At 41.1% G+C, this 24,206-nt stretch overlaps 1 protein-coding gene across 1 annotated transcript in view; it reads left to right on the top strand.

Annotated features, from left to right (window-relative positions):
• AKNAD1 (AKNA domain containing 1) overlaps positions 1-24,206 on the top strand; it is an 869,453-nt gene that overhangs the window by 257,140 nt on the left and 588,107 nt on the right. The window contains exon 7 of the mRNA XM_069641860.1: positions 6,857-7,011. Coding sequence (XP_069497961.1) covers positions 6,857-7,011 — 155 coding nt within the window. The remainder of the gene's footprint in view (positions 1-6,856; positions 7,012-24,206) is intronic.

Raw genomic sequence — 24,206 nt, forward strand, 5'->3', positions numbered from 1 at the left:
TCTGATAATGCGCACCAAGCCCATGGATATATGGAGACATACATACACATTTAAGATGGCATGGAGAAATCTGTGAAATAAGATCCCTAGAATGCAGGAAGCTGATGCTAATGGTATGTTTAAATTTACCCACACCTCAATAAATGAAGGTGTGCAGGAGGAAGCACCAAGTGTTGCCCGCAAAATGGGAGTCGATGAAAATTTGGTTCATTTTCAGTTAATTTATTGCTGTTTCTCCTTTTTGCATAAGCGTGGACATGGAAACTGTTTATATAATTCATTGTCATAATCAGATTTATATATATAGCTTGTTGAATTTAAATCTGCTATTTTATTTTTGACTTGTTCTATGTGAATTTTACGAAATATGATACATTTTTTAAAGGTTGCAAACTTAATCTAGAAATATGATTACAAAAATATTGAGTAATACTGGTAGTCTTTGAAGATCACTTCACTGGGGCTTTGGAAGTTGCCTCCTGAGAATTCATTTGGCATGTAATTGCAAATAGTACATTCCAAAGCACCTGTTACATTGGAGGGACAGTGGTTAGGAATAAAAAACAATACTCTACTGAAGGATTTGGAGCCTCTTTTCCTTGCCCAAAAGGGATTTTACACAAAAACTTAGTGGAAAACAATGGTCAAAACATTGAGCATTTGACGACCACTTCATAGAGGGGTGTGGTGGTGTTAACTAGGTATCTGGATCAATTAATTGGCTTGTTAATTTAAGCTTATTAACAGTAACTTAATTGGATTTGAATATAGCACAAATTAGTTATGAAAAATGTGGCATGCATTTGCCTTATCTGCCAGCTATCCACGTGCCAGATGGGCAGAGTATCAAACAATGACAATTTTTCCACTAGGACACTGCAATAATAAATATAGGTGATGCCAAAAGTAATATTTCCAATAAATGTAATGTGTGGTGGCATCAAACACAAACCTTATTTGTACAAAAACTAGGCCATGCAAATGTATATACTAAAGGAAAGTTGGGTATGCACGCCACACATTTGTCCATTATGCTCCTACTAGCGGTACAAAGGAACAGAATATGACAATTTTCTCCAGAACACAAACATGGTTCAATAATTTTGCCCATCAATAGATTTGTCGGCTGGGCAAAGTACCTGAAGATGACAAGGTTTGAACAATGACACTGCTATAATGAAGAACATTTACCGAAAAATAATTTGCACAGTGGCATCAAACTCAAATTGTGCATGTACCAAAATAATCCAACTGGAAACAGAGCAGGCTCACTGGCAAACATTGTCACACAGTGCAGGGCTCTGTCCTGGCTATACTGCTACCGAGGTCTCACCCCTTCAGCATCTCCTTCTAGGCCTAAATACCATGGGCCAGAGCAGCTGGGGAGCAACAAATTAGGGTGCCGCGAGCAACATGTTGCTCTCGAGCTACACGTTGGGGATCACTGTTCTAGAGGCTTTTAAAGATTTTTTCAACCTTCAGCAATTTCCATCATCATGGTCCAAAAATGCATCATTCCAATATTGAAAAAGGGCCAAAAAACAAAAATGACCTTCTGATTAGTTTATTGAACATTGACCTGATGATCTTTACACCGTTCCTTCCTTGAAATTACAATTCTGGCTTGAGGACATCAATATTCTATCACCATCAAGGTGGTAGAATATAGACAATCTTTTTTTTATTATGCAAGATACGAAAAGCTATATATCACATAGACAAGATACACAACTAACTCAGTACTTTATCATTATAATTCAAATACCTAGTGAATATACCTTACACTTACTAAATGTACTTATCTGCCCTTGGCTAATCATTATCCTCTCTTCTGTGTACTCTGTTATGTTATGATATGATATGAGATGGCACAAGACAAGGAGGGGGAAACAAAGGGAGGACAAAATAATGATCTTACAAGGCCTTGTGTCATTCAGATTGTGCAAGAGGGAAGGGGAGAAGTGTCAGGGGGGAGGCACAAGGGTGAAGTGCAGTTAACTCACAAGTGCAGCCAGCAAAAGGCTCATAAGTGCAGAGAGAAGGGGCTGTAGGGTTGCAGATACAGACCCTTAAGTGCTGGGGAGCCTGGAGGCAGTGCGAGGGCAACTGGACATGCAGGAGCCTGGGCCCATGTTCAGAGGGTGATCAGGTCACCAGTGCGCAGAGCAGTCAGGTTGCTTCCGGAACCGGAGGTGGTTCTGCTCAAGTTTGAGAGAGGCAGGGAGGCTGTTCCAGAAGGAGACCCCAGCCGAGGAGATAGATCTGCCCTGTCTCTTTCCAGATGTCTTCTGCCAGTTATGTAAAAAATGCTACAGCATTTAGACCTCCAAGTAGAGACATATTGTCAAAAATTCAATGCCCCTATATGCAATACGTTTGACAAATGCCCCCTTATGTATTATTTATTTTATTTATTTATTTTATTTTTGCATTTGTAGAGCACCTAAGTCCTAGGGCATCAGGGCGCTGTTGTAGAACCAGTTACACACAGAGACATAGGCAATGATATTATATGATGTGATAGGTTATTTATAACATGCTTAATACCTAGAAATTTTTAATTCACGGACCCGGGGATCGAACCTTTTTTGCTCTGTGTCGTCTTGCTTCCAAGGCGAGCACGTTGCCACTGAGCTATTCTCCCGAGATGGTGCAGAAAGCTTAGCTTGCATATTAGACTAACTGCTGCAACAGTAATGATAATAACAAAGTTTGTTTGGCGTATAGCCGAGTCTTTAGAACCTTACAGAAAGGCCAGTAGGATTCTTCCACCCTTAGGGCAGGGGAGAGCGCGTTCCAGTGCTGTACTGCCATTGCCGGGATCTAGAGCCTCCTACTTTGATTTTTATTGAATGTTGGTGGCACAAGGCGGTGACAGTTGAGTGCTCTAACAGGTCAGGTGGATTTGGATCACACACATTTTTGAAACAGATATTCAGGGGCCACATTTGCTAAGCATTTAGGTGTAAGGCATAGAGTTCTGAAGATGATTCTCTCTTTGATTGGGAGCCAGTGTTCCTCTTTTTTTGCTGCTGATATGTGTTTTTTTAGGTAACTTCAGTGGTGTATGTAGGCCGTTGTTTTGGATTATTTGAACTTTGTTAATGTTTTGTTTTGAGGTCCCTGCAACGAGGGCATTACAGTAATCGAGTATTGCTCCTTTGATGGCTCTGGAGATGGTGAGGCAACTAGACGGCATGAGAAGTTGTCTGGCTGCGTTGATGAGTTTTGTTGTGTATACTGCGGATGGCGAAATCGCAATCACTTATCTGGAGAGGGAGAGGGAGGCATCCAGGTAAACGTCAGATGTTTTTACCGAGGTTGAGGCCGGAATTTGGGTGCCATCTATCGTGAAAGCTGCAAATGGTGAGTTGAGTTTCTTTTAGCATGGCTGGAGACCCAACTAGCAAGATGTCGGTCTTATCATCGTTGAGGCAGAGGTGGTTTGTGGTAGTCAAGGCTTGGATAGTTGAATATATTCTGTTGATTATAAAGGAGTCAGTGTTGTCGATGCCGGTAAGTGTGAGGAGGATTTGGGTGTCATAGGCATAGTTTGGGTATGCTATACCGTTGGAGCCAAGAAGGTCGAAGAGGGGTTTGGTGAAAATGTTGTAGAGGGAGGGGGAGACGCAGGACCCTTGAGGCACTCCACATGGAATGGGGATGGGGCGGGCGCAAGCCATCTCTGAAAAGACTCTCATGGATCTCCCCTCCAGGAAGGATGCTATCCAGGTCGAGGATTCCCAGGAGAAGTATGCAGATACAATAAAATGGTTGCAAAGAGCTTTGTGATTTACTAGATCGAAGGCGGTGGTGAGGTACAGGAGAAGTAAGAGGGCTAGTTTGCCTTCGTCTTTGAAGGCATCAAGCTGGTCTTTCAGGTATAGTAAGGCTGATTCTGTTTCATGACCTGGCCGGAAACCTGACTGGTGCAACCCCAAGATGTGGTTCGTTTCTAAGAATACCTGGATTTGGTCGTAGGCTGCTCTGTCAAGGATCTTTAATAAGAGTGGTACTGCTGTGATGGGGCAGTAATTGTTGAGGACTGTCTGGTCAAGCGAGGGTTTCTTCAGAAGTGGGAGCACCCACATTTCTTTAAGGCTGGCTGGGACTTGACTCATGGCAAAGGAAGCATTAATAAATCTTATGATGAACAGGACTAGGTCTTCCGAGCAGTCTTTAATAATGTTAGCGTGGCAAATGTCTCATTTGCATTTGGATGTTTTGAGCCTTTTTAGGATATTGGCTGTTTCCACTTCCGATACCTCCCTGAAGTGAAAACGAGGTGTGCTATGCGGAGGCGAGGATAAATGTGGGATGGCCGTGTTGATCACGGCTTGTTTTTGGCAATTTTCAGTTGTAAGAGGGGATGTTAGCACGATTAGTATTCTGAATATTAGTACACCATGCTTCGCCTTTGGAGATTGTAGTGAGGGAGTGATCAGAGTTTCTAACTCTCTGAGGATTTTAAAGATCTCCTGAGAATTTGAGCTTGCATTCATTATTCTGGAATTGAAGGCCATCACTTTGGCTGTCATCATTGCTCGTTTATATTCTTTGGTGATGGAGTTGAAGGAGGCTCTTGACTGGACAGTAGGGTCCTTTCTCCTGGCTGCTTCAGCTTGTCTTTTCTTTATGCGTAGTGCCTGAAGGTCGGGGGTAAACCATGCGTTGATATGTCTGGCCAGTTTGGCTCTCGTAGGAACTAGAGGGGCCACCAGATTTATGGCAGAGGTCTTGGTGCTAGAGTACAGATCTGCTGACGTAATTGGGTCTGTTGAGGCTAGATTCCTTTTAACGAGTGCTTTGAGAAAGAGTAGAAGGCAAGGCTGTGGGGGTATGAAGCTGTTGTTGTAGCAAATGGAGGGTGAAGATGACAGTGTGTTTGTATGACCATGGGCATGGTAGAAGAAAAGGTCTCTAACAAAGTTCCTGATTTGGGCTCATCCTGACTATGCTCCACTGTGCATTGGAACACTATGATCTTTGTCTTTAAGTTACGGATTTGCGGTTGATCACGGCCCTCTGATGCCAACACATCCCATGCTTGGAAGAGTCTTAAGCTCTTTTCCAGAAGTCTGAGACAGAAGTGGATCCTTTTCAGCACTAGTCACTGCACCCAGGGTTTCTGGGAGGTGCTTGGGAATTTCGCTGTCATCTGACCACGTCCCTGTACTAGGGTCCTGGTTCCTGAGACTCTCCTTCCTGTTACTACTTATGTATCCTCCCTGCCCCTCTGTGAGGTTGGACTATGTTGTACCCACTCCCACCTCCAAAGTCTGTCCTGGTGGACCAGCAAATTCCTTATTTTAGGGTTGCCTGCTCTCCCCCCACCTTATCAGATCCTGCAACATTATCTCCCCCTCTAGATTGTCTCTGTCCTTCTCCCCAGGTGGTAATGGTTCTCTCCTTGTCCAACCTCCTTGATTCTACCACTCTAGATAACTCTCTCCCTCCAACCTCCTCCAGAATTATCTCTCCAGATAGTAACAATTCTCTGTCCAACTACTTCAATATTCTTCCTTCAACCTCCTCTATAACTTTCTTTACAGATGATAATAGTTATCTTTCCAAATGTCTCAATACCCTCCATCCAACCTCTGCTACAACTCTCTCTCTAGATGGTAGCAATTCTCATCTGAAATAACTTCGTCTGTAAATCCTCCAACTCTTTCCTACCAGTTCTCCTCTCGATAGACCTTTATCTCACCAATCTCCTCAAAACACCTTCCTCTAGCTACTTCTCGGAATACTCCACACGTTTGAACCACTGAGCAGGATGGCTTTTATAGTGTGGTCTTTCCTCAGCTTGGGTGGTTCTTAGGGGCATAGATTACACATGTATAGTGTGAGCTGAGCTGGTCTGTGATTGGGCCATGTGCTTGAGCTCATGTAAGCGTATAGTGGGTTGGCCTGCGCTTATATAATGTCCAGTCACCATATTGGATTACAAAAATGCCCTGGAACTTTGTGGGGTCTCCTTCCTGCCCTTGGAGCCCTGCTGATATTTCCTGCCTCGGACATGATGCTCTGTCATCCTACCATGCAAATTATAAGTCACAAAAAGCTTTGATAAGCTATTTGCGGCAACTTTGTAATGTCTTAAATGCTAGTGGGAGTGGCAAAACAGTGTTTGTTTTGTCCCTCCCGAAGATAACACGCATTTGTTTGATTTCATCATGTTTGTTTGACACATGCAACTTTACATCTAAAGAGTCCCATGGTCAGGGGTAGTCTGACTTAATTAAGAATGTTGCAACTCTGTTCCCTTAATGGGAAAGACATGAATTCCTATGCTGGGTGTTTAGCTCTGACAAAGGTGTGGTGGGTCGGATTGCAGTGGCTCTCTATTTGAACTCATATTAGCATTGAGGTTCCCATCAAGGGGTTTGTACCTTAACTCCTGACTGTGGTTGTATTTGCTGTCTGTGGGCGTGGGAATGCTTCTGTGGATGTCACCTGCCTTATTGAGGGACCCAGTGGGAGTTGTCTACAGATTCCCCCATATAACTCCTACAGGTCCAGCATCCACTAGCTCGGGGTGGTCCCCTTCCCGTTTCACAACCTCATTGCCAGTCCCCAAGGTTAGACAATTAAATCTGAGCTTTCAGAATAATAATTTGAGAAAGTGAGCATTCGGGCCCAACGGAAGGAAGAGACATATAAATGGAAAATGGGAAAAAAAGATATATGTGTATATGTGTAATGGCAGCAATGCTTGAAGAAGAAAAAATGATTGCCGGATGTATAAATATGAATACCATACAAGCGATATGCCACAAAAACATATTCCTCCATTTCTTTGCATTCTGATAGTAATTACTTATTTTGTTGTTATCAATGCTGTTTTGTTCAGAGCCCTAAAATGGTAGAATCCGAAGATGAGCAGAAAATAATTGAGAATCCACAGAATGTACCACATGTTGATCTGAAAACCAGCAATTGCAGCACAGTGATTCCGGAGCAAAGTATGGATCTGCATAGTGATATCCATCAGGCTGTCTCCCAAATGTAAGCATACCAATACCTCATTATAGCACTTAGAACTCTGGCACCATTGAGATATTTATGTTTTTTTAAATTAAGAACTTTGTGACAGTGTCTATTTTCCTGGCGAATTATACAAGTGGCGAGCCTGTGCATTATATGTATGTTTGATAGATAATATTAAATTCCATGTCATTGTGACCCTTCTCTTGGTAAGAACACATTTATTCCCATCTTGACTTAAATGTTCAAGGGCAATAGCAGCTGAGCGTGTGACAGCACATGACGCTCTACTCCGCACATAAACCCCTCTTCAAAATGAAATAAACTCTTTCTTTTAAAATCTGGCAGTTTTCAACAATTCAAAAGACAACATGTGTAAACCAATTAACAATGCCACAGAATAAAATAATAATAATAATAATAATAATAATAATTGCATTGGCATAGGCATAGCCAACAGTTTTGTTTTTTGTTGTTGGTATGGGATAGGCATTTGCCAGACAATGCCATAATGGTACTGCTTGGCCATAAAATAAAATAAAATGGCAACAGATTGGAAATTGTGTGATTACCCGGGCATATGATAGCAGTGCCTGGCAAATGCCTATATAATACCTGGATGGTGCCAAATCCTTTCTTTGAAAAATACCTATACACAAGACAAAACGGTTGGCTTTATCATTACTTGTCTATAGTAGGACATCTGTGCAAGGAACAGGTATAGATCAAGTGGCCAAAGGCACAATTGGTTGGGACATTTTTATCACATGAGTAGCACCTTTACAGATGCAATTCAGCCACAAACTCTCAGCAGACGCTTAGACATGTCATTGTCTAATGTGTTATACTGCCTGATAGAGCTAGCTCAAAGAAATCCTAGGAGGATGTTATTTGGGTGGGGAGGTACAGCTAGTGGATGGGATGGCCATAGGGATTAGCATGGCCAGTGGAAGTTAAAGGGTGGGTAGATAACCAATCAACACCTACAAGCTGTGTGTCCCTCATCACAAGTCTTCACCTTTCTAGGTGTACTTCAGTGCAATACCTTGGGTTTATCTGTGGCTCCTAAGCACCACAAAGTAGCCAAAACTAAAAGTGCTTCAATGTTCTCCAACTTTTGCAAGAAATTTCACGGAACCTGGAAAACCGGTTAACACCTCTAGAAGAAGAGCCAAGAAAAAATGAGGTGAATCTACTTTTCAACGTTACTCCATCATCTGAATCCATCATTGGAAGAATTCAGGCACAGTAGAAGGCATCATTGTTCCTTCTCAAAAACCAGAAGAGAAGATAACAGCAGTTACAGAAGAGAAGGAGGAAGAATGGACCCTTGCTAGCCACCAAAACTATCGAGGAAGAAGGCAACCACAAATAAGAGAAGGTGGGAAAAAAGGCTCAAGTACATTTCCCTCGCAACCCAAGAGACACCTCAAAAAATCAAAAAATCAAAAAAATCTAACAACTAAAAATACAGGAGTTAACGTATTCCTCAAAAATATATCACTTCCTCCCAGTGATGAAACATCAAACGAAGAACAGGTAGGAAGTAGTGATGGAAAAGCAAAGGACGTGGAAGCAACTCAACCAGCAAAAACCATTAAGTTTGCCAAATTGGGGAAACAAAACACACAAACACGGAATCGCCAGGTAAAAACCTCTAACGAGGTGATAGAAATTGTAAGTGTAAGTGTGGGTCTTCAGACAGACCCCAGGAGGCTCCCTTAAGAAAACAGTGAGAGGGAGCCGAATTCAGTGAAAAGGAAAAGACAAAAGCCCAGGACAAAATAATACAAGGTAAGTCACCAGCAAAGAACCAAAAGGATAGTGTAACAGGAGGAATTCCTTGGGCTCCAATTTTCTGCAAAAACAGTTGATTACAAACAAACAGAGGTGTTCTGTTGACACACCAGAAACTACTGGGCAGAAAGATAAAATAAAGCTGGCCCCAATATTTCAGAAGTAAATTGAAAAAATATCCTTGCCACCGATGGCTGACTCAACTCCCCCTGGACCTGTTATAGAGGTAGAACTAAGCCAAGGTAAAACATCCACCGCCCGGAAACCTGGAACGGGGAGGGTAAATTGACAGAATTAAATGAGCTCACAGAGAACAACAACCTGGGAGAATCAGTTGGCAGAAGGAATCGACATTTGGACTTGCAAGAAGAAGAAGACATAGCAGAATATGCAATCCCAATACTCTGGCTAAAACTCTTGGTAAAAACTGTCCAACATAAATCACTTACTCGGAGCGTGATCTCGTCACATTTCAAAAAGGTGCCAAACCTCTATCTTCTAGCATCTGAGGATATTGAGGTAGTGCCTTTTCCATTTTTTAAAACAATCACCTCGCGGAAGTCTGCCTCACCTCAAGAAAAGCAAAGTTGGCAATTCTGAAAGCTTCAAAAGAACTAGAGAAAAGCGGCCTACAAGTTTTCTCCAAGATTCCGACGGAGGACAAACAGGGGAGCACCCAAAATTGGGGGGCTCTAAAAACATCTGACTTGGGAGATAGACTAAGCGTGGAGGGAGCCCGACATGATGTAAGAAAGGAAGCCACAGAGGACAGTAAACAAGATGACAACTTGACTTTGCTGCCCGAATTATTGTGCCAAGTCCTACAGAAGCTAGGAGTGGTTATGCAGCCACTTTAGGCACAATTAAATTAGATTAGTGAGTTGGAACACACAGGGCTTCAGTGTTTTTAAATCCAGGAAAGCGAGAGAGCAATTATTTGGGTTAAATGACAGGGTAATGTTTGAAGAGACATGGCTTGTCAATCCTATTGAGATTAAGGGTTATACATCTCATTGCTTATCTGCATCCCAAAAAGCAAAGGTAAGGCAGTCAGGGGGTCTCCTGATGGCCTTCAAAAACCTTACTATAAAAGCAGTCGTTCCTATTTTTTAAAATGAAATGGGAATTCAGGCGTGTAAAGTTGGCCTAAACTGTGACATGCCAGATTCTGACCTAATTGTTGTCAATATTTACTGGAACCCTGTCTGTTCTGACTTGCAGACTTTTTTGGCAGCATTAAACATTCTGATGGAAAAACTTAAACTGGACTTTGTTGGGTCTAACATAATCCTCACAGGAGACTTCAATGCGGAATGTATCAACACTCTGGGGGAGAAAGGGTCATTACTGACAAGGAAGAGTAAATCTAAAAAGGGTTGAATTTGGACAGACTTTTTGTACTCCTGGAGTTTGAAAATGCTGAATGGGTCAACTTTGGAAATGTCAGATGCAAACGCCACCTGTTATCATGGCCAATCGTCGTCTACATTAGACTACATTTTTATTTAATCTGGCCTTCTCTCTCATCATTCCTCTTTAGTTATAAAACAAGATGGGGGGAGCGATCACTCCCATCTGGAGTTGTTATTCCCGGACCTGTCAATGGCAACGTCGCCTATACATTCCCAAGGCTTGGAAGCAAATAACAAAGGGAAAATAAGGTTAGTGAAATACAGACAGGAGGGGAAAAAACTCAATCGTAAACTAGGAGAATTAACAGACTCGCTCTTGTTGGAAAGCCGCCATCCGCCGAGCTTTGTTGAATTCATCTGGTCTATATCTCCACCAAGTGAAACTGTGCAGGTGAAGGAGCAAATTCATCTACACTGCTCCGATGAGGAAACCCAAAAGAAGAAAAGGGAGACTGAATTTAAGAAGGCCAAAGAAAGAACAACTCTGTCGAGCCAATTATAAACTGGGGGTGAAGAAAGCACGCCAAGAATATAAAAATTGTTCATTAATTCAAAAGATGACACGTTTACAACATGACGGAGAAGTAATGTTGCAGCTGGTAAATTAAAAGAACTCAAGAAGATTTTGGTCTGTTGTTGCCCAGATGGAAACCAATCAAAGCAGTACCCTCTGCAATTTGGTCCCAGAAACTAAATGGGTCAAGTATATGGCCGGTATTTTTTAAATTTTACGATTAGATAGAACTGAAATTCAGCAGAATACCCCCTGGTCCTTGCCCTTTGAGGAGGAGGACATTTGGGATATCATTTACAAATCATCTGTTTCTAGAGCGGCAGGCCCAAATGTGCTCACCGACAAGGTACTCAAAAATGACCCAGGTATTTGGTCTAGTATCTTAAACCAACACTTTAGAGAAATAATTGGGCACCACCGGTTTCCTTTGTCATGGAAAACAAAGATAATCACAGCATTCTTCAAGGGGGGGTGATCGTTTAAATCCAGGCAGTTATTGCCCGCTCTCCCTCCTTCATATAGAGAGTAAGATTTTTATGAGTCTTTTGATAAAGGAACTCACAAGTTGGGCGGAGAGTAAAAAGATTCTCTCCCTGACCCAAACAGGGTTTAGACGGGTCACTCAACTAGTTTGAATGACCTTGTCTTAAACGTGATTAGTGAAAATGCAATGAAAAAGAATGAATCTCCAATTTATGGGGCCTGAGTGGACCTATCTAAGGCCTTCGACAAGGCGGACAGAGAACATCTCTGGAAAAAACTGAGGAGCTGGGGGATTCCTGTGGGATGTATTGACCCACTCTACTGTGCTATGCGGCATCACTATGATAGTTATGGTGCAAGAAACTGCAACAATGGCGGCAAAACTGTTGTGCGAGCCAGAAACCTACAAAACCACGTTCTCAAACACACAAAAAGATGGATGCACAACCTGCCATACATGGTGCATAGGTGATGGGATAGAGCACACACTGCAGAAAAGGTGCCAGTGGGCTCCATGACGAGCAAACGGAGTGCAGAGAGAGAAGCAGCACTTTACAAATGAAACTCCAAAAGGTGCCTATAAATGACATTGGCTTTGTTGCTAAAAACTCCAAAATGCCTATACACAACACTTCTCAACATTTAAAATCTTGCTCGGTGCTAAGATTCATGTGATCTAATGAAGCATGGCGAATATACAAAGTTCTTAAATGTAAAGAGCAAAACATTCCCTCAGACGAACTGGATTGTCTGTAAACTGACAGCCCCTGTCAAAATCTGTGTGCAGTACCCTGGGCTACCTGTGAATGACAGCTGTCAGATGAGTTCCTGATGAAACTTCAAAGTATCTAAACTAAAAGTCTGCCGGATGAGCAAGCATCAAAGAATTGTTGCTGAAAGGAGTACAGATCTCAGTTGTGTTTTTGATCCCACAGATTTAAAGCTAAGAAATTAATGTATTTATGTTTGATGCAACAAGTTTGGTTTGTGCTGGATTTTTAATTAACAATAAATTAGCCTGGCTGAGCCACAACCCTTTGGAAGTGGAAAAACAGGTTTCTTCCAAGGGGAGGGGAAATCCTCTTAGCAGAAACTCACTGGTAGATGATAATTGTGGGTTAGCCCAGACTTTTGTCTACAGAAAGAGAATGAACAATGGCAGAGCTTCAGCCCAGGAAATGGAGGTGTGAAAGGGGTCGTAAACTGCTCCTAGAAGGAACTCCTCAAGGGAGGGGGCTGCTCCTGGACTGCATGGAGAGACAAATGGGACCATTTGCTGTTAAGCATGAACAATGAACAATGTTGAGAGACTCATAACTTGTTATTCAAAGTGATGAAAAATATAAAAAGGACAGATCTGCTAGTCTAATTTTTGGCTGCACGTTTCAAGAGGCAGTAGAACTGTGTAACATATTCTGGACAGGAATGGCAATATATGTGGTTTTATGTGAACTGTGTTAATGCTAAAATTGTAAAACTTTACACACACATCCCTCTGGTAAACACACAGATTTGTGGAAAGTTGAAGAAAGTTTGGAAATTGTGTTCATGGGGAAAAGGACAAAATTCTGTAGAAAGAGGAAACAAGATCCCACAGCTGCAGGATTTTGAGGAACAGCTGCTACATACAACATGGAATCCTTGCGTGTGATTTATGTAGAGGTGACCAATGTAGAAATATGGTTTTAGGATAAAATCCGATTTTGAGACCAGTGGCTAAAGGGAGGTTTCTAAGGACTGTAAAGCAAACCATAAAATGTGACATCATCCGGTCTTGATCCAATCACTCAGGTGCAAGGCGGAGATGAGGTTTTGATCCAATCCCAGCTCACAGGGGAGAGCTTAGTTAAGCCGGCCCATAAACCCATTTTGCGATGTCATTTGAAAGGATAAATAGAGACAGCTGACAACACATAGGGACTCACTGAGTCACCCATTTTCCTGATTTCGGCGAAGCACTCTGATCCAGCATTCTACATCCAGCTTTAACATCCTTCCAGATCCAGATGCCAAGACTGTTGCCAGCAGTAGAGTACTATTGATTTCAGCAAGGCCTAAATCCTCATACCTATTCTTGCAACACAGTGAAGTGCTGTGGTGTGAGAAGGCCTTTTGAACTAGTATTCTTTAACTTTCTGGCTTGCTACCACAAGGCTTGCCTGAGGAACTCGCTATCCAGCTGATTGAAATACCCACAAACAAGGAGGGCAGAACCTGTGCAAATCCGTGACTGTAAGATTCATCTGTGGCATTCGCTTTTTCATAGTCATAATCTAGTGTAAGCAAACCTATCTGTCATCTTTAAACCCGAATTTCTGTTTTCCATTCTCGCGCCTATTTAGAAAAAACGACTCTTACTGAAACCTCTATAACTTCCTCAATTTTTATGATAGAAGCGAAATTTCAACTCCTACTTGTACCTAACATCCATGGCTATAACCCAGTGCAAAACCCTGCGAATATCACGCAAGGAAACTTTTGCCGCAAATTGAAATTCTGAAAGGTTTTACACTTGTGAATTAGCTTTCAATTATTTCCTACTTGGACTTTGAGCTTTCAAATGTTTTCTTTTGACTACATATTTGTTTGTGATTCTGTGCAATTGTTCAAAGCGGCTCCCATAGGAATTTATAATAATTTAAGTATTTTTGACCACATTTGGTGTTTTTGTTCAGCCAATTCCAAAGACAATTTCAAAGCCTCTGACAGCTGAAAAGTCAATTCTGTTTTCTCTTGTGTTTGAAGGGGGAAGGTGGAAGTGATATTCTGTTTGATTTGTACTATTCCTGAATACCCGCTCTCTCCTCACATCTATTTAATTGCCGATTGGGGGGGTGAGGGGTGTTGAAGGGGGAACCCCTAACCATAGTGCCATCTGTTCCAAACCAATTCAAAAGTATTCCTTTCTGTGCTGCATTTGTTTTTATGCTCATTACTTGATTCCTAGTATATTAAAGATATTACTCAGTGTTCTGACACCCCATTGGTGATTGGCGTTTACCTATTAAAATATATTGTGATTAAAATTCTAAATACATAAATAATAAATATTTACCTTTGCAAACTAGCCTGATTCCTGGTTCACTGAGACCGGGGAGAGGGAGGGGTTGCGGGCTCAGGAGAAGGGTGTGATATGAGTGGTATATCGTTCAGAATATTGAACTTGTGTACAGTGTATTGTGGCACCTCTAGGTTATGAGGTGGTTGTGTGACAGTGAACGCTTTCTGGTTTTGGTTCTTGGTTTTTGTTTTCAGTTCTTCACTTTGTGCCGTCTTGGACGCTCGCTCGGAATGAGCGTGACCAAATAATATCTGAGTCTTACGTGAAAATGTAAGTACCGATTTGCACTGAGTTGTCTGAATTGTAAGTTTCACAAAGGGGAAAAAAGGGGAAAAAAAGAAAAAAAATGGTCAACGGGTTGAGGAGTGGCAGAAAACAAACTGGTACTCCTATAACCATGACCACCGGAAGCCAAGATTTGGCAGATTCAGATATACTGGAGGTACCAGAGAATGTATTGGGTGGACAACGGGATTCCACTAACCCTGTGAACCAACCAAGCGTGACACCCGTACATTTCTCCTGTGATATTCCACCTCAATTGTTTATTAAAGGAAGTAAACGACGTGGTTCAAGACAGCGTTTCTAATCCTATTGCAGGGTGTGACGATATAAGTATCCACAACTCTTTTTCATGTGGGGAACAATATGAACAGTTCAACAAGAAAATAACGGACTGCTCTCTTATCGCCCCTGTTATTGGGGCAGAACTGGGGCAGAACTGGGAAGGCGAATGCGACTTTCTTTAGGTCTTTCAACCCCAGTGTCACAAAGCAGGGAAGGAATTGGAAACGTCTTTATGTTTAAAAATACAGATGCCAATGAGTTTTGTGCAAATAGGCCTTTCAAGACATTCCCATTAACTTTAGACCATGGAGTTTTTAGAAGAAAAGATTCTCAGGAAGTAATTGATATTCATATTACCAATGCAAATTCCCCTGTTTTTGGGTCTGAGACTAAATCTTCCCATTCTGATTCTGAAAGTCAACAGGCTTTGCAAGAGGGAATTATAACGGGATTAAGGGAATGGAGCCAAATACCTTCGATCTCAGGGACCTGACTCCTCTCCTACCATAGCGGACTGTATTATGAACAATGGTGTTTCGTTCCTTGTAATGTATTTTAAATCTGCTCGATAAGGAGCACAAGCAAACCCATTGGGAGATAAGGGCTGTGAAGATGGCATTGGCTGAAATATTGGGTAAGATAATCAAAATTGAGGGTTTAATGTTTGCCTGTGATACTATAGCTAATCTGGCAAAAGATGTAAATAAAAACTGGGCCACGCATGAAAAATCTGTTCAAACAGGCGGAAAATTTCCTCCAGAACTAAAGTCTTATGCTGATACAGTATCCAGACCTAATTTGGTTGGGGAAATGCCAGAAGAAATGGTAACATGGGCATGCATTCATACTGCACAGAACAATATGGTTAGGGTTGGTGGTGAGGACTTATGGGCGGGCAAGATTCTAAAGGAAGCGGCATCAAAATCTGTGAAGATCGAAGATATTATGAAGGCCATAAATAGCTTGATTGAGGTTACAAAGGCTCTTAAATATCAACAATTTGAGGGGCCGACTACTGGAGTTACATCTCGTGAGGACACTGAACGACTAAATAGTCCGTTGGCCCTGACTGACCTAATTGATTCAGAGTTTGAAATAGATGGGACTAGTGCCCAGATTAATTTCGATTACGAGAGGGGTGAAAATCCTCCACCTGAAAAATCAATGGTTGTGCTTACCCGTAAAGAAAGGCGGTCGACTGTGAAAGCTAAGAAACGAAGAGCAAAACAAAGAAAAATCCAGAAAAGACTGGAGAAAAAACAGAAACACCAATCCAATGATGATGTGATGAAGGTTCTACAACAACTAGACGAAGAATCTAAATCCTTTTTAGGGTTTAGGCAAGATGATGAAGCCCCCAAATATTCTTCAAGTTAATCTTAATGATAAAAAATCAAAAAACATAAACTCTAACGAAATTAGTCATTCTATAACTACACATATAATTAAAAATGCAACTACTAAAGGAGCAGAGACTGTCTGCTTTCTAGAACACTTGGAGAGTGCCTTTGGTGTCGAAATGTATGTAGATCATACAACGGCTAATCTGGCTGCAAACACTTTGTCAGAAGAAATGAAGCATAAGGGGAGAAATTATAAAAGAGTGGATGGGAATAAAGAGACATACAAGCTGTTTCTAAAAACCCCTCTTAATCCTCTGCCACCACTTAAAGTTCTACAAAAACCTCCAGTAAAAAAACAGGACTCTGGCACTAATCCTTTACCTTAAGTGAATCCGGCAGAGAAATTGGTGTTAAAAAGTAACAGACTCTGTATGCAAATCTATAGAAAAAACAACAGAAATCCAACCACTAGACGTGGTTCCTGTTGCTATAAGAGATACCTTTATAATCAAGGCACAAACAAAGTGTATTAATATTGAGGCATGAAATACAAGGTTAGTAGAAGCTACCAAAAAGATCTGCAAGTAGGCCCAAATACCTTTTTTAGAAGTTTATAATGAACACATTGTTATACAAATCCGCTGCCTGTAATAAAATGTGATGAAAAGAGTGGGGTTCTTGGAAATAGACCTCACACTAGTCCAAATAACGCTGATGGGAGCGTTATAATGGATGGAAATCTCGCTACAGATCATTCCACACTGGAATTTTTTATTAAGCAAACCATTGAAAAAGCGCTATCACAACATATATTACCTACCTTGTTGAGTAGGGACTCGGAAATTATTAAATCTACTACAGAGTCCGATAGTACTGAAAATCAAATTGAACAATCCTCGCCACAGTCTCATATTCATAAGCAGTTGGTCAGGGACCTTGAAACTTTAAAACCTCCTTCTGAACTTACTCGTACTGTAACTCAGACTTCTGATATCTTGGGAATGATGGAGCCTCAGAAATTGGTGAAAACGGTAGAAACGGGCAAACAAAATGACAAAGTCTCACAAGGCATATATGTGGCACATACTACTCCTGCTGATTTCTTAGATATTCTAAATTGCAAACCAACAATGGTAGATCTAAAGAGCATTCAGTGGCACAGGCCAATATTTACCGATTGCCCAAGCATTTTTCTCTCTTTCATATTCGAATATGGGGGTCCAGAAGTGTGCCTAAGTGTCTGGCCGTTGGGCTGGATCTTATGCCCTTTGTCCTGTTTCGTATCCAAAAGCCTGATTCCAGTGGCTATACTTGTCGGCAAGAGGAAGAATGCGGTTTGTGAAACACGCGACTTTGCCATCTTCACTTTCAAGTAACTATCTTGGACTGGGACTGATGCTGGTTTTTGCTTATCAACGCAAAGTCGCGTGCACGTTGATTGTGGTCTTTGACTCTGATTTTGTTTCTGCTTTCTTGCAGAGACACTGCCCTGCCCCCTGGCCCGCCCTCCTCGCTGCTCATTGGCCCGGTGTGCACACTTCAACCCGGTGCACGTGCATCTCACGTGCACATCCGGAAGTGTGCGTAAGTGTCTTGCTGTTGGGCTGTTCGGCTGGCGGGGGCAGGGGTGCACCGAGGAAAGTAAGTCCCCTAGTTGCAACTAATTGAATATCTGTATATTAGATTTGTGCCTGTTTTTGTCCATGAACATGAGGAAGAATACACTTTGTTTAATGGGAAGGAAGCGGGTGCTGATTTCTTTGCCACGGTAAGTACGAGACGTGCCAGTCTCGCACGTGCAGCAGCTTTACCTCTTCCTGAGTCCAACGATGAGGAAGCTGCACTTCTTCATTGTGCTGAGGACTGTGCTTTAATGGGTAAATCATTGGAGGATCAAATAGATCCCTCTCAACCGCTATTTGGGGAGGATGACATTTCTGAAGATATATTAGCTAAAAAAGGGGAAATACCAATTAATAATGACCAAGAGAAACAACATGTTTTGAGTGATGCGTGTAAACCAAGCAACTTTAGCTATGATAATTTTCTAGACTCTACGAATAATTTACCATAAAATGATCATAACCCTGTACCGAATTCCTTGGCGAGCCAGAGTGATTTACCAGTATTTGGCTCTGAATTATCAGTAATGATGGGCATATTTAATAGACTGATGCTTTCTGAATTAAGAAAGCAAACAGAGGCCATTATGAGCCTGTCTGCTGAACTTTTGCTACTACCTTCGAGACTAACAGAATCCTTTAGCAAAGTACTAGAATTTGTGCCAAGGGGTGATCACATGGAGGGAAGGGGAAACAACTACAATTTGAGCACTGGTCAATCCCATTCTTTGGCATCTGGTGATATAATTACTATCTCCTCAACCCAAGTAGAATCATCAGAACTTGACAATGAAGGAATGAAAGGGGTCCTTGATGAGGATGGAAATCAAGGCAATGAGGCTGGTGAAGCACCGAAACAAGGTGAAACTGCCAATTTTGAAGTAAAAATGTCTAAAAGACAAGGGAAAAAATTAGCGAAAATGAGGAAAAAAAACAACAACAACAACATTGAGGCTCACAAAAAATCTTCAAGAAAGTTCTTGAGGGATTGTGAGCCTATTAAGGATTATGAAGATGTAATTGTAGTATCTGAAAGTAAAATAACAACTCCTAAAGAAAACACTTAAAAAAAAGATCAGTCTTCCGATCCCAAAAGAACTAAGAACCAAGCGTCACAGAGTGCGTTTATTCAGGGGGAACAGGCTCTGTGTGATATAATGAAGAAAAAAAAACAACAACGGGATGACATGTTTGAAATTTTCAAACACAAAACCCTGGCTGATAATACTCCTGTGTCCTATAATAATACCTACGAGTGGGGATCAAACACTCTTGCACACCCGACACCCGAGGTCAACTACAGTTATGACTATCAGTAACTCAGACTCTGAGGTTGGCCTTGGGGCTTGCATTGAAAATGTGAGGAAGTCTGTCGGAATCACGGTCAACACTGGCCTTGGTAACCCAGATTGGAAAGCAACCGTTGGTGGGACTGGAACCGGGATACACCGGTGCAAGGAAATCAATCATACCCTCACTAATCCCGTAATTCATGAGACACCCTCACATATCTCAATGAAAGAAGCCCCATTAGGGTTGGGAAAGGATGCATTAACCATTAAAGAAGCTGACCTATGCCAGTTGATCTTTAAGGTGTTAAAAGACAAATTCTAATGGGAGAACAAGCGAACATCGGCAGATCCATCTCTCGAAAGTAAGATAGCCCCTAACAATAAGGACTACAGTAAAGGAACTGACCCGTTAGGGCCCAAGTCGGTTGTTAATCTCGTGAGTATGAACAAACAGAGTGGTGGAAGGGAACTACAGTTTGCTTCACGGGACTCTGATTTGAGAGTGCCAGTTCTTCCTGAGCTACCTAGCCAAATTTTGACATCACTATTTAATGACTCAGGAAATATATCATTGAACAGAGCTTACATTTTATAACTATTCGGAACCATTCCGGAATTAAGCTTAATTTCATCTGCTGATATACAGTTAGTCGATTTTATACGGCTATGTTCGATTGGTGTTTCCCACGACTTTAGTGAGGGCTCTGCTACTGAAAGAAGCCAAACAGCTTCAATGCAGAAGTTTTGACATATTTGAACGCAAGCACACTATGCCTACTACTCAATCAAGGGCTCAGAGGCAAAATACACATGAGACAATCCATCCAGAGCTACCCCATGCTAGAGTTAACCCATCTGTTGACTCTAACCTGGATAAACAGGATTGACGGTGGTTGGCCTCGTCTTTGCGTGACACCATAGACACGCTTAAACAGCTTGGCAAGCCTCTCTAGCTCCTACACAAACCTAAAATTAGTAAGCTGGAACTCCTGGGGTTGCTTTAACTTGCTGCCTAACGAGAAATTGACCTTTCACAATATGACTTTGTCCTTATACAAGAATCATGGTCTAGAGTTCATCTACGTTGGGAAGGCTATACTGTGACGACTGTTTGTGCACAAGGTGGGAATAAGGGTCACCCTAAGGGTGGCCTCATCATCGCCGCCCAAAATTCTATAAATTTAACTTTAACAGGTGAATGGCGTTTCTCCAATCATTTTCTGGTGGCCTCTTATTTGTTGAGGATCAACAAAGTAGACATCCCTCTCTTTCTTGTTAATACCGGCTGGAATCCGGCCGAACAATCTGACCTGCAACTCAGGAACGAACTAAGTAAACTAGGTTATCTTTCTGAAACATGGCTAGCAGAGAATCCTGGGGGACAGCTGGTTATTGCGGGTGATATGAATGCTGACTGTTTGGGTGATTGTCTGGTTGGCGATATATGTATTTCTAACATAGATTCTCAAGTCAGAACGGGAGGAAACCCCAAATTACGGGGCAGAATTTGGACTCACTTCGCTGAAGTGTGGAGTCTTGAATTGTTGATTACTGATCACTTTACCTGGAAAGCAAGGGGACATGAGTCAATCATTGACTACATTTTTCTGTCTGTAGGACTGTTCAATCGTATGGGTAATTTTGAAATTGTTGAATCAAAGATCAGCGATCACTGTATGCTTACCATTGAATTGAATACATTTTGTCAACAACCCTTTGAATATTTTTATAACCATGGTCTGCTGACTAACTATAAGGGAAACAGAATTAAGTGGACCCAGAAAAAAAATGCAAAATTTACAGCTATTATGGTTAAAGATTACGATACTTTTTCACATTATCAACAGATGGATCATTACACTCCACCAAAGTTTACTGAATACATAACCACTACTCTCTCTATGATGGAGGAGTGTTTATTCCATAAGACACTCCCTAGGAAGCCAAAGGTCCACCAAACGGACATGGAAGTTCGGGATCGGAAACATCAGCTTAGGAAAGAGATTAGACTCGCTAATAAATCAGGTACCTCCGCACTCCATATTTCAAGCATGAAAAAGAAAATTAGGCAAAGATACAAAAATTGGTCACTACACCATAGAGGCACTAGACTTCAGCTGGATGGTGAAGCAATGTTAAGGTCCTTACGTGGACCTAACTCCTCTAACTTTTGGTCCCTAATTAATGAGCTTGAAATACCGCAGAAAAAAGCTATTTTTAATTCCATAAACGAAGACACCTGGTTAGGTCACTTTGCCAAACTTTATAGTACTAATGAGTCAACTGACTCAGTGACCCAGAATGTGAGATCGATCTGGCTTTTGGACTACTCGAAGAAGGACATTGCAGACCTTATAATAAGATCTAAAAACTCAGGTGCACCGGGCCCGAATAATCTATCAAATCAAATTCTCAAGTTAGATCCGGATATGTGGGCCAAAATGTTGTTTGTTCTATTCGATAACATTCTAATTAGTAAACTAATACCACAATCTTGGAGGGTTTCGATTGTGATTCCAATTTTTAAAAAAGGTTCTCATCAGTGTCCTTCTAGTTATCGGCCGATCGCCATAGCTGATCCAGAGTCTGAATTGTTCTCTTCCCTAGTGCTTAAGGATATCCAAAAATTGATTTTAGAGAAGCAAATTTTAGATCCCAAACAAATAGGATTTAAAAAAAAATTGGCACCGATTGTGGTGGCTTAATCCTAAAGTGTATGATGTCCAAATCTATAAAAACTGGAGCTATACCGACTTTTGTTGCATCTATGTATTTGAGTTCGGCCTTCGACCTGGTGGGTAGAAAAACCTTATGGCAGGTGTTAAGAGATCTAGACATGCCTATCCTCCTTTTGAATATCATCATGGCTTTGTATTTATACACCAGGCTGAAGGTCAGACTGAATTCAGAACGTCTTCTCTCAAGAGAACTCATGATTCCGAAAGGCCTTCGTCAAGGATGCATGTTGGCTCCAACAATATTTAATCTATACGTGAGCGGTGCAGACGGAACGGTTTCTTTTTAAAATAAAAGTATAGGAGCAGTAAAACTTAAGTTTAAAAAGTAGAGGAGCACCGGTACCAACCGCTACCGCTCACTTCGACCACTGTATGCGGATGGTTTTTTGTTGATGGACAATACCAAGATCGGCCTTCAGAGACTTTTAAAATGATTTGAAGGCTTCATTGTGGTCATATCACTCAAAATTAATCCAGCTAAAATGGTGATTGTCCGTCTTGGGAGAAAGAACAAGAAAGAGAGTGCATTTACTTGGCTATGTGGCAATAAGTTGATTAAAGCGCAACCAGCTATTAAATATTTGGACTACTATATTTCAGGGGCGAATTCTACTGTCCTGATTAAGTCACAACTCAAACTGAAGGCGGAAATAGCGATCAGACAAAGTGCGTGCCATGGAAGGCACATTTGGAAAATTCTACATGGTACCACTTAGAGAATTTCACCTGAAAATAATTATACCACGATTGGCTTATGGCATGAAACTGCACTCTAAATAACTAGAGGTCTTTTTGTTATGCCTAGAAAATTATATTTGGAGGTCAGTTCTCTTTTTCCTACCCAAATTTATTCCGTTTGCACTGATAAAATATGAAATTGGTCTACAATCTCTTCTGAACCATGCAAACTGGAAAAGAATCTGTTTATGGCGACAATGCAAAATGTCCGGTGAGAGGGAATTGTATGCATGTGCGGGTAATGATTCCACTAACCCGTTTATTTATAACTTAAATTTAGAAACAATGAAACATCTCAAAGAACTAGGCATGTCAGTCACTTTCCTACTTAATAAACCTAGAAAAATTAAAGAAAGCGTTATGGGTTTTGACTGGTAGAAAACCAGAAACAGAATTGCTGAATCTGATCTGTACAAACAAGTTTGTTCGATATGGAAATGGCACCCCGAAATGCAAAGGTACTTAGTGAAATACCCATGTAAAAGAATACGCAACGACTTTATGCGTTTTAGATTCAACGTGATACCAACTAATCAAATTAACTCCATTAGAAACTGCAATTCTGCACTGCAGAGTTGATCTGGTGTAGATTTTGTAAAAAGGAGGGGATAGTGGAATCGTTGCAACACATTCTCCTCTTATGTCCGGCATTGATGAATCAAAGGATTAAGCATTTTGCACAATATGTAAATAATACTCAAAATGTAAATAGACAGTTCATTTGGGGCAGGATGTTACATGACAATAGTGGCAACTTAAATATACGGGTATCCACTTTTTTAAGAAACGTTTGTGATTTATATTAGGTTTAAATGTTGGTAACTGTTTTTGTTTGTTTACAATGCAACTACTGGTGTTGTCCAAATTTAAATGTGGTAACATTCGTTATCTCAATTAAGGTATGGTTAAATTCTTTGAACTGTAGTATCTGTATGCTGGTTGATTTAGAGTAAATGTAAAATATCTATTTTTCTCTCTGTTGCTCTTTATTATTAGCTTTCTATCTGTAAAAAACATGATTTTAATATGTATGTTCTTCAAAAAATTCTTTGTACTTTTAATCTTGAAATTGTTTTAACATTTTTGTAAAGGTTTTTCATAAACCAAAACAAATAAAAATAAAATAAATGTGGTGGTCCGCCCTACCTACACAGAAGTAGTGTGTTATCTTTATTCAGTGAGATACCGATTTTGAGACTCCTGGCTTCTATTGATCTAAAACGTATCGATTTTATCCATCCAGAACGATTTGATTTTGTACGTATAATCTTTCATTCTCTAGCTGTCCATGACTCGGTTCTTAAGGAAGCGATCAAGCTAAATAGGCTGGGCTATGATGTTAAAGACTTTAATCTTTCCCTGAAAATAACAAATCACGAAGCTCCGATATTTGTAAATAATAGAGAGGACTGGACTGCTAGAGAGGCAATGCAAAATAAGAATTTTGTGAAACATGAATATGTTCAATATGAGAATGGGAGAGAAGTCTCGGCTGAACCAGCCTCTATGCATCCTCACTGGAATCCTCCAAAACACGACGATGTACATTCTTAGTCGTGGTTAGCAACATCGTTAAGGGACTCAATTGCTCAGCTCAAAACTCTAAAGTTAAATGTTTAGTCCCAATAATTACTTATTTCTGGTCTCCT

This window comes from Ambystoma mexicanum, chromosome 1q, assembly GCF_040938575.1.
Source record: "Ambystoma mexicanum isolate Mex_15411 chromosome 1q, UKY_AmexF1_1, whole genome shotgun sequence".
Taxonomy (NCBI): domain Eukaryota; kingdom Metazoa; phylum Chordata; class Amphibia; order Caudata; family Ambystomatidae; genus Ambystoma; species Ambystoma mexicanum.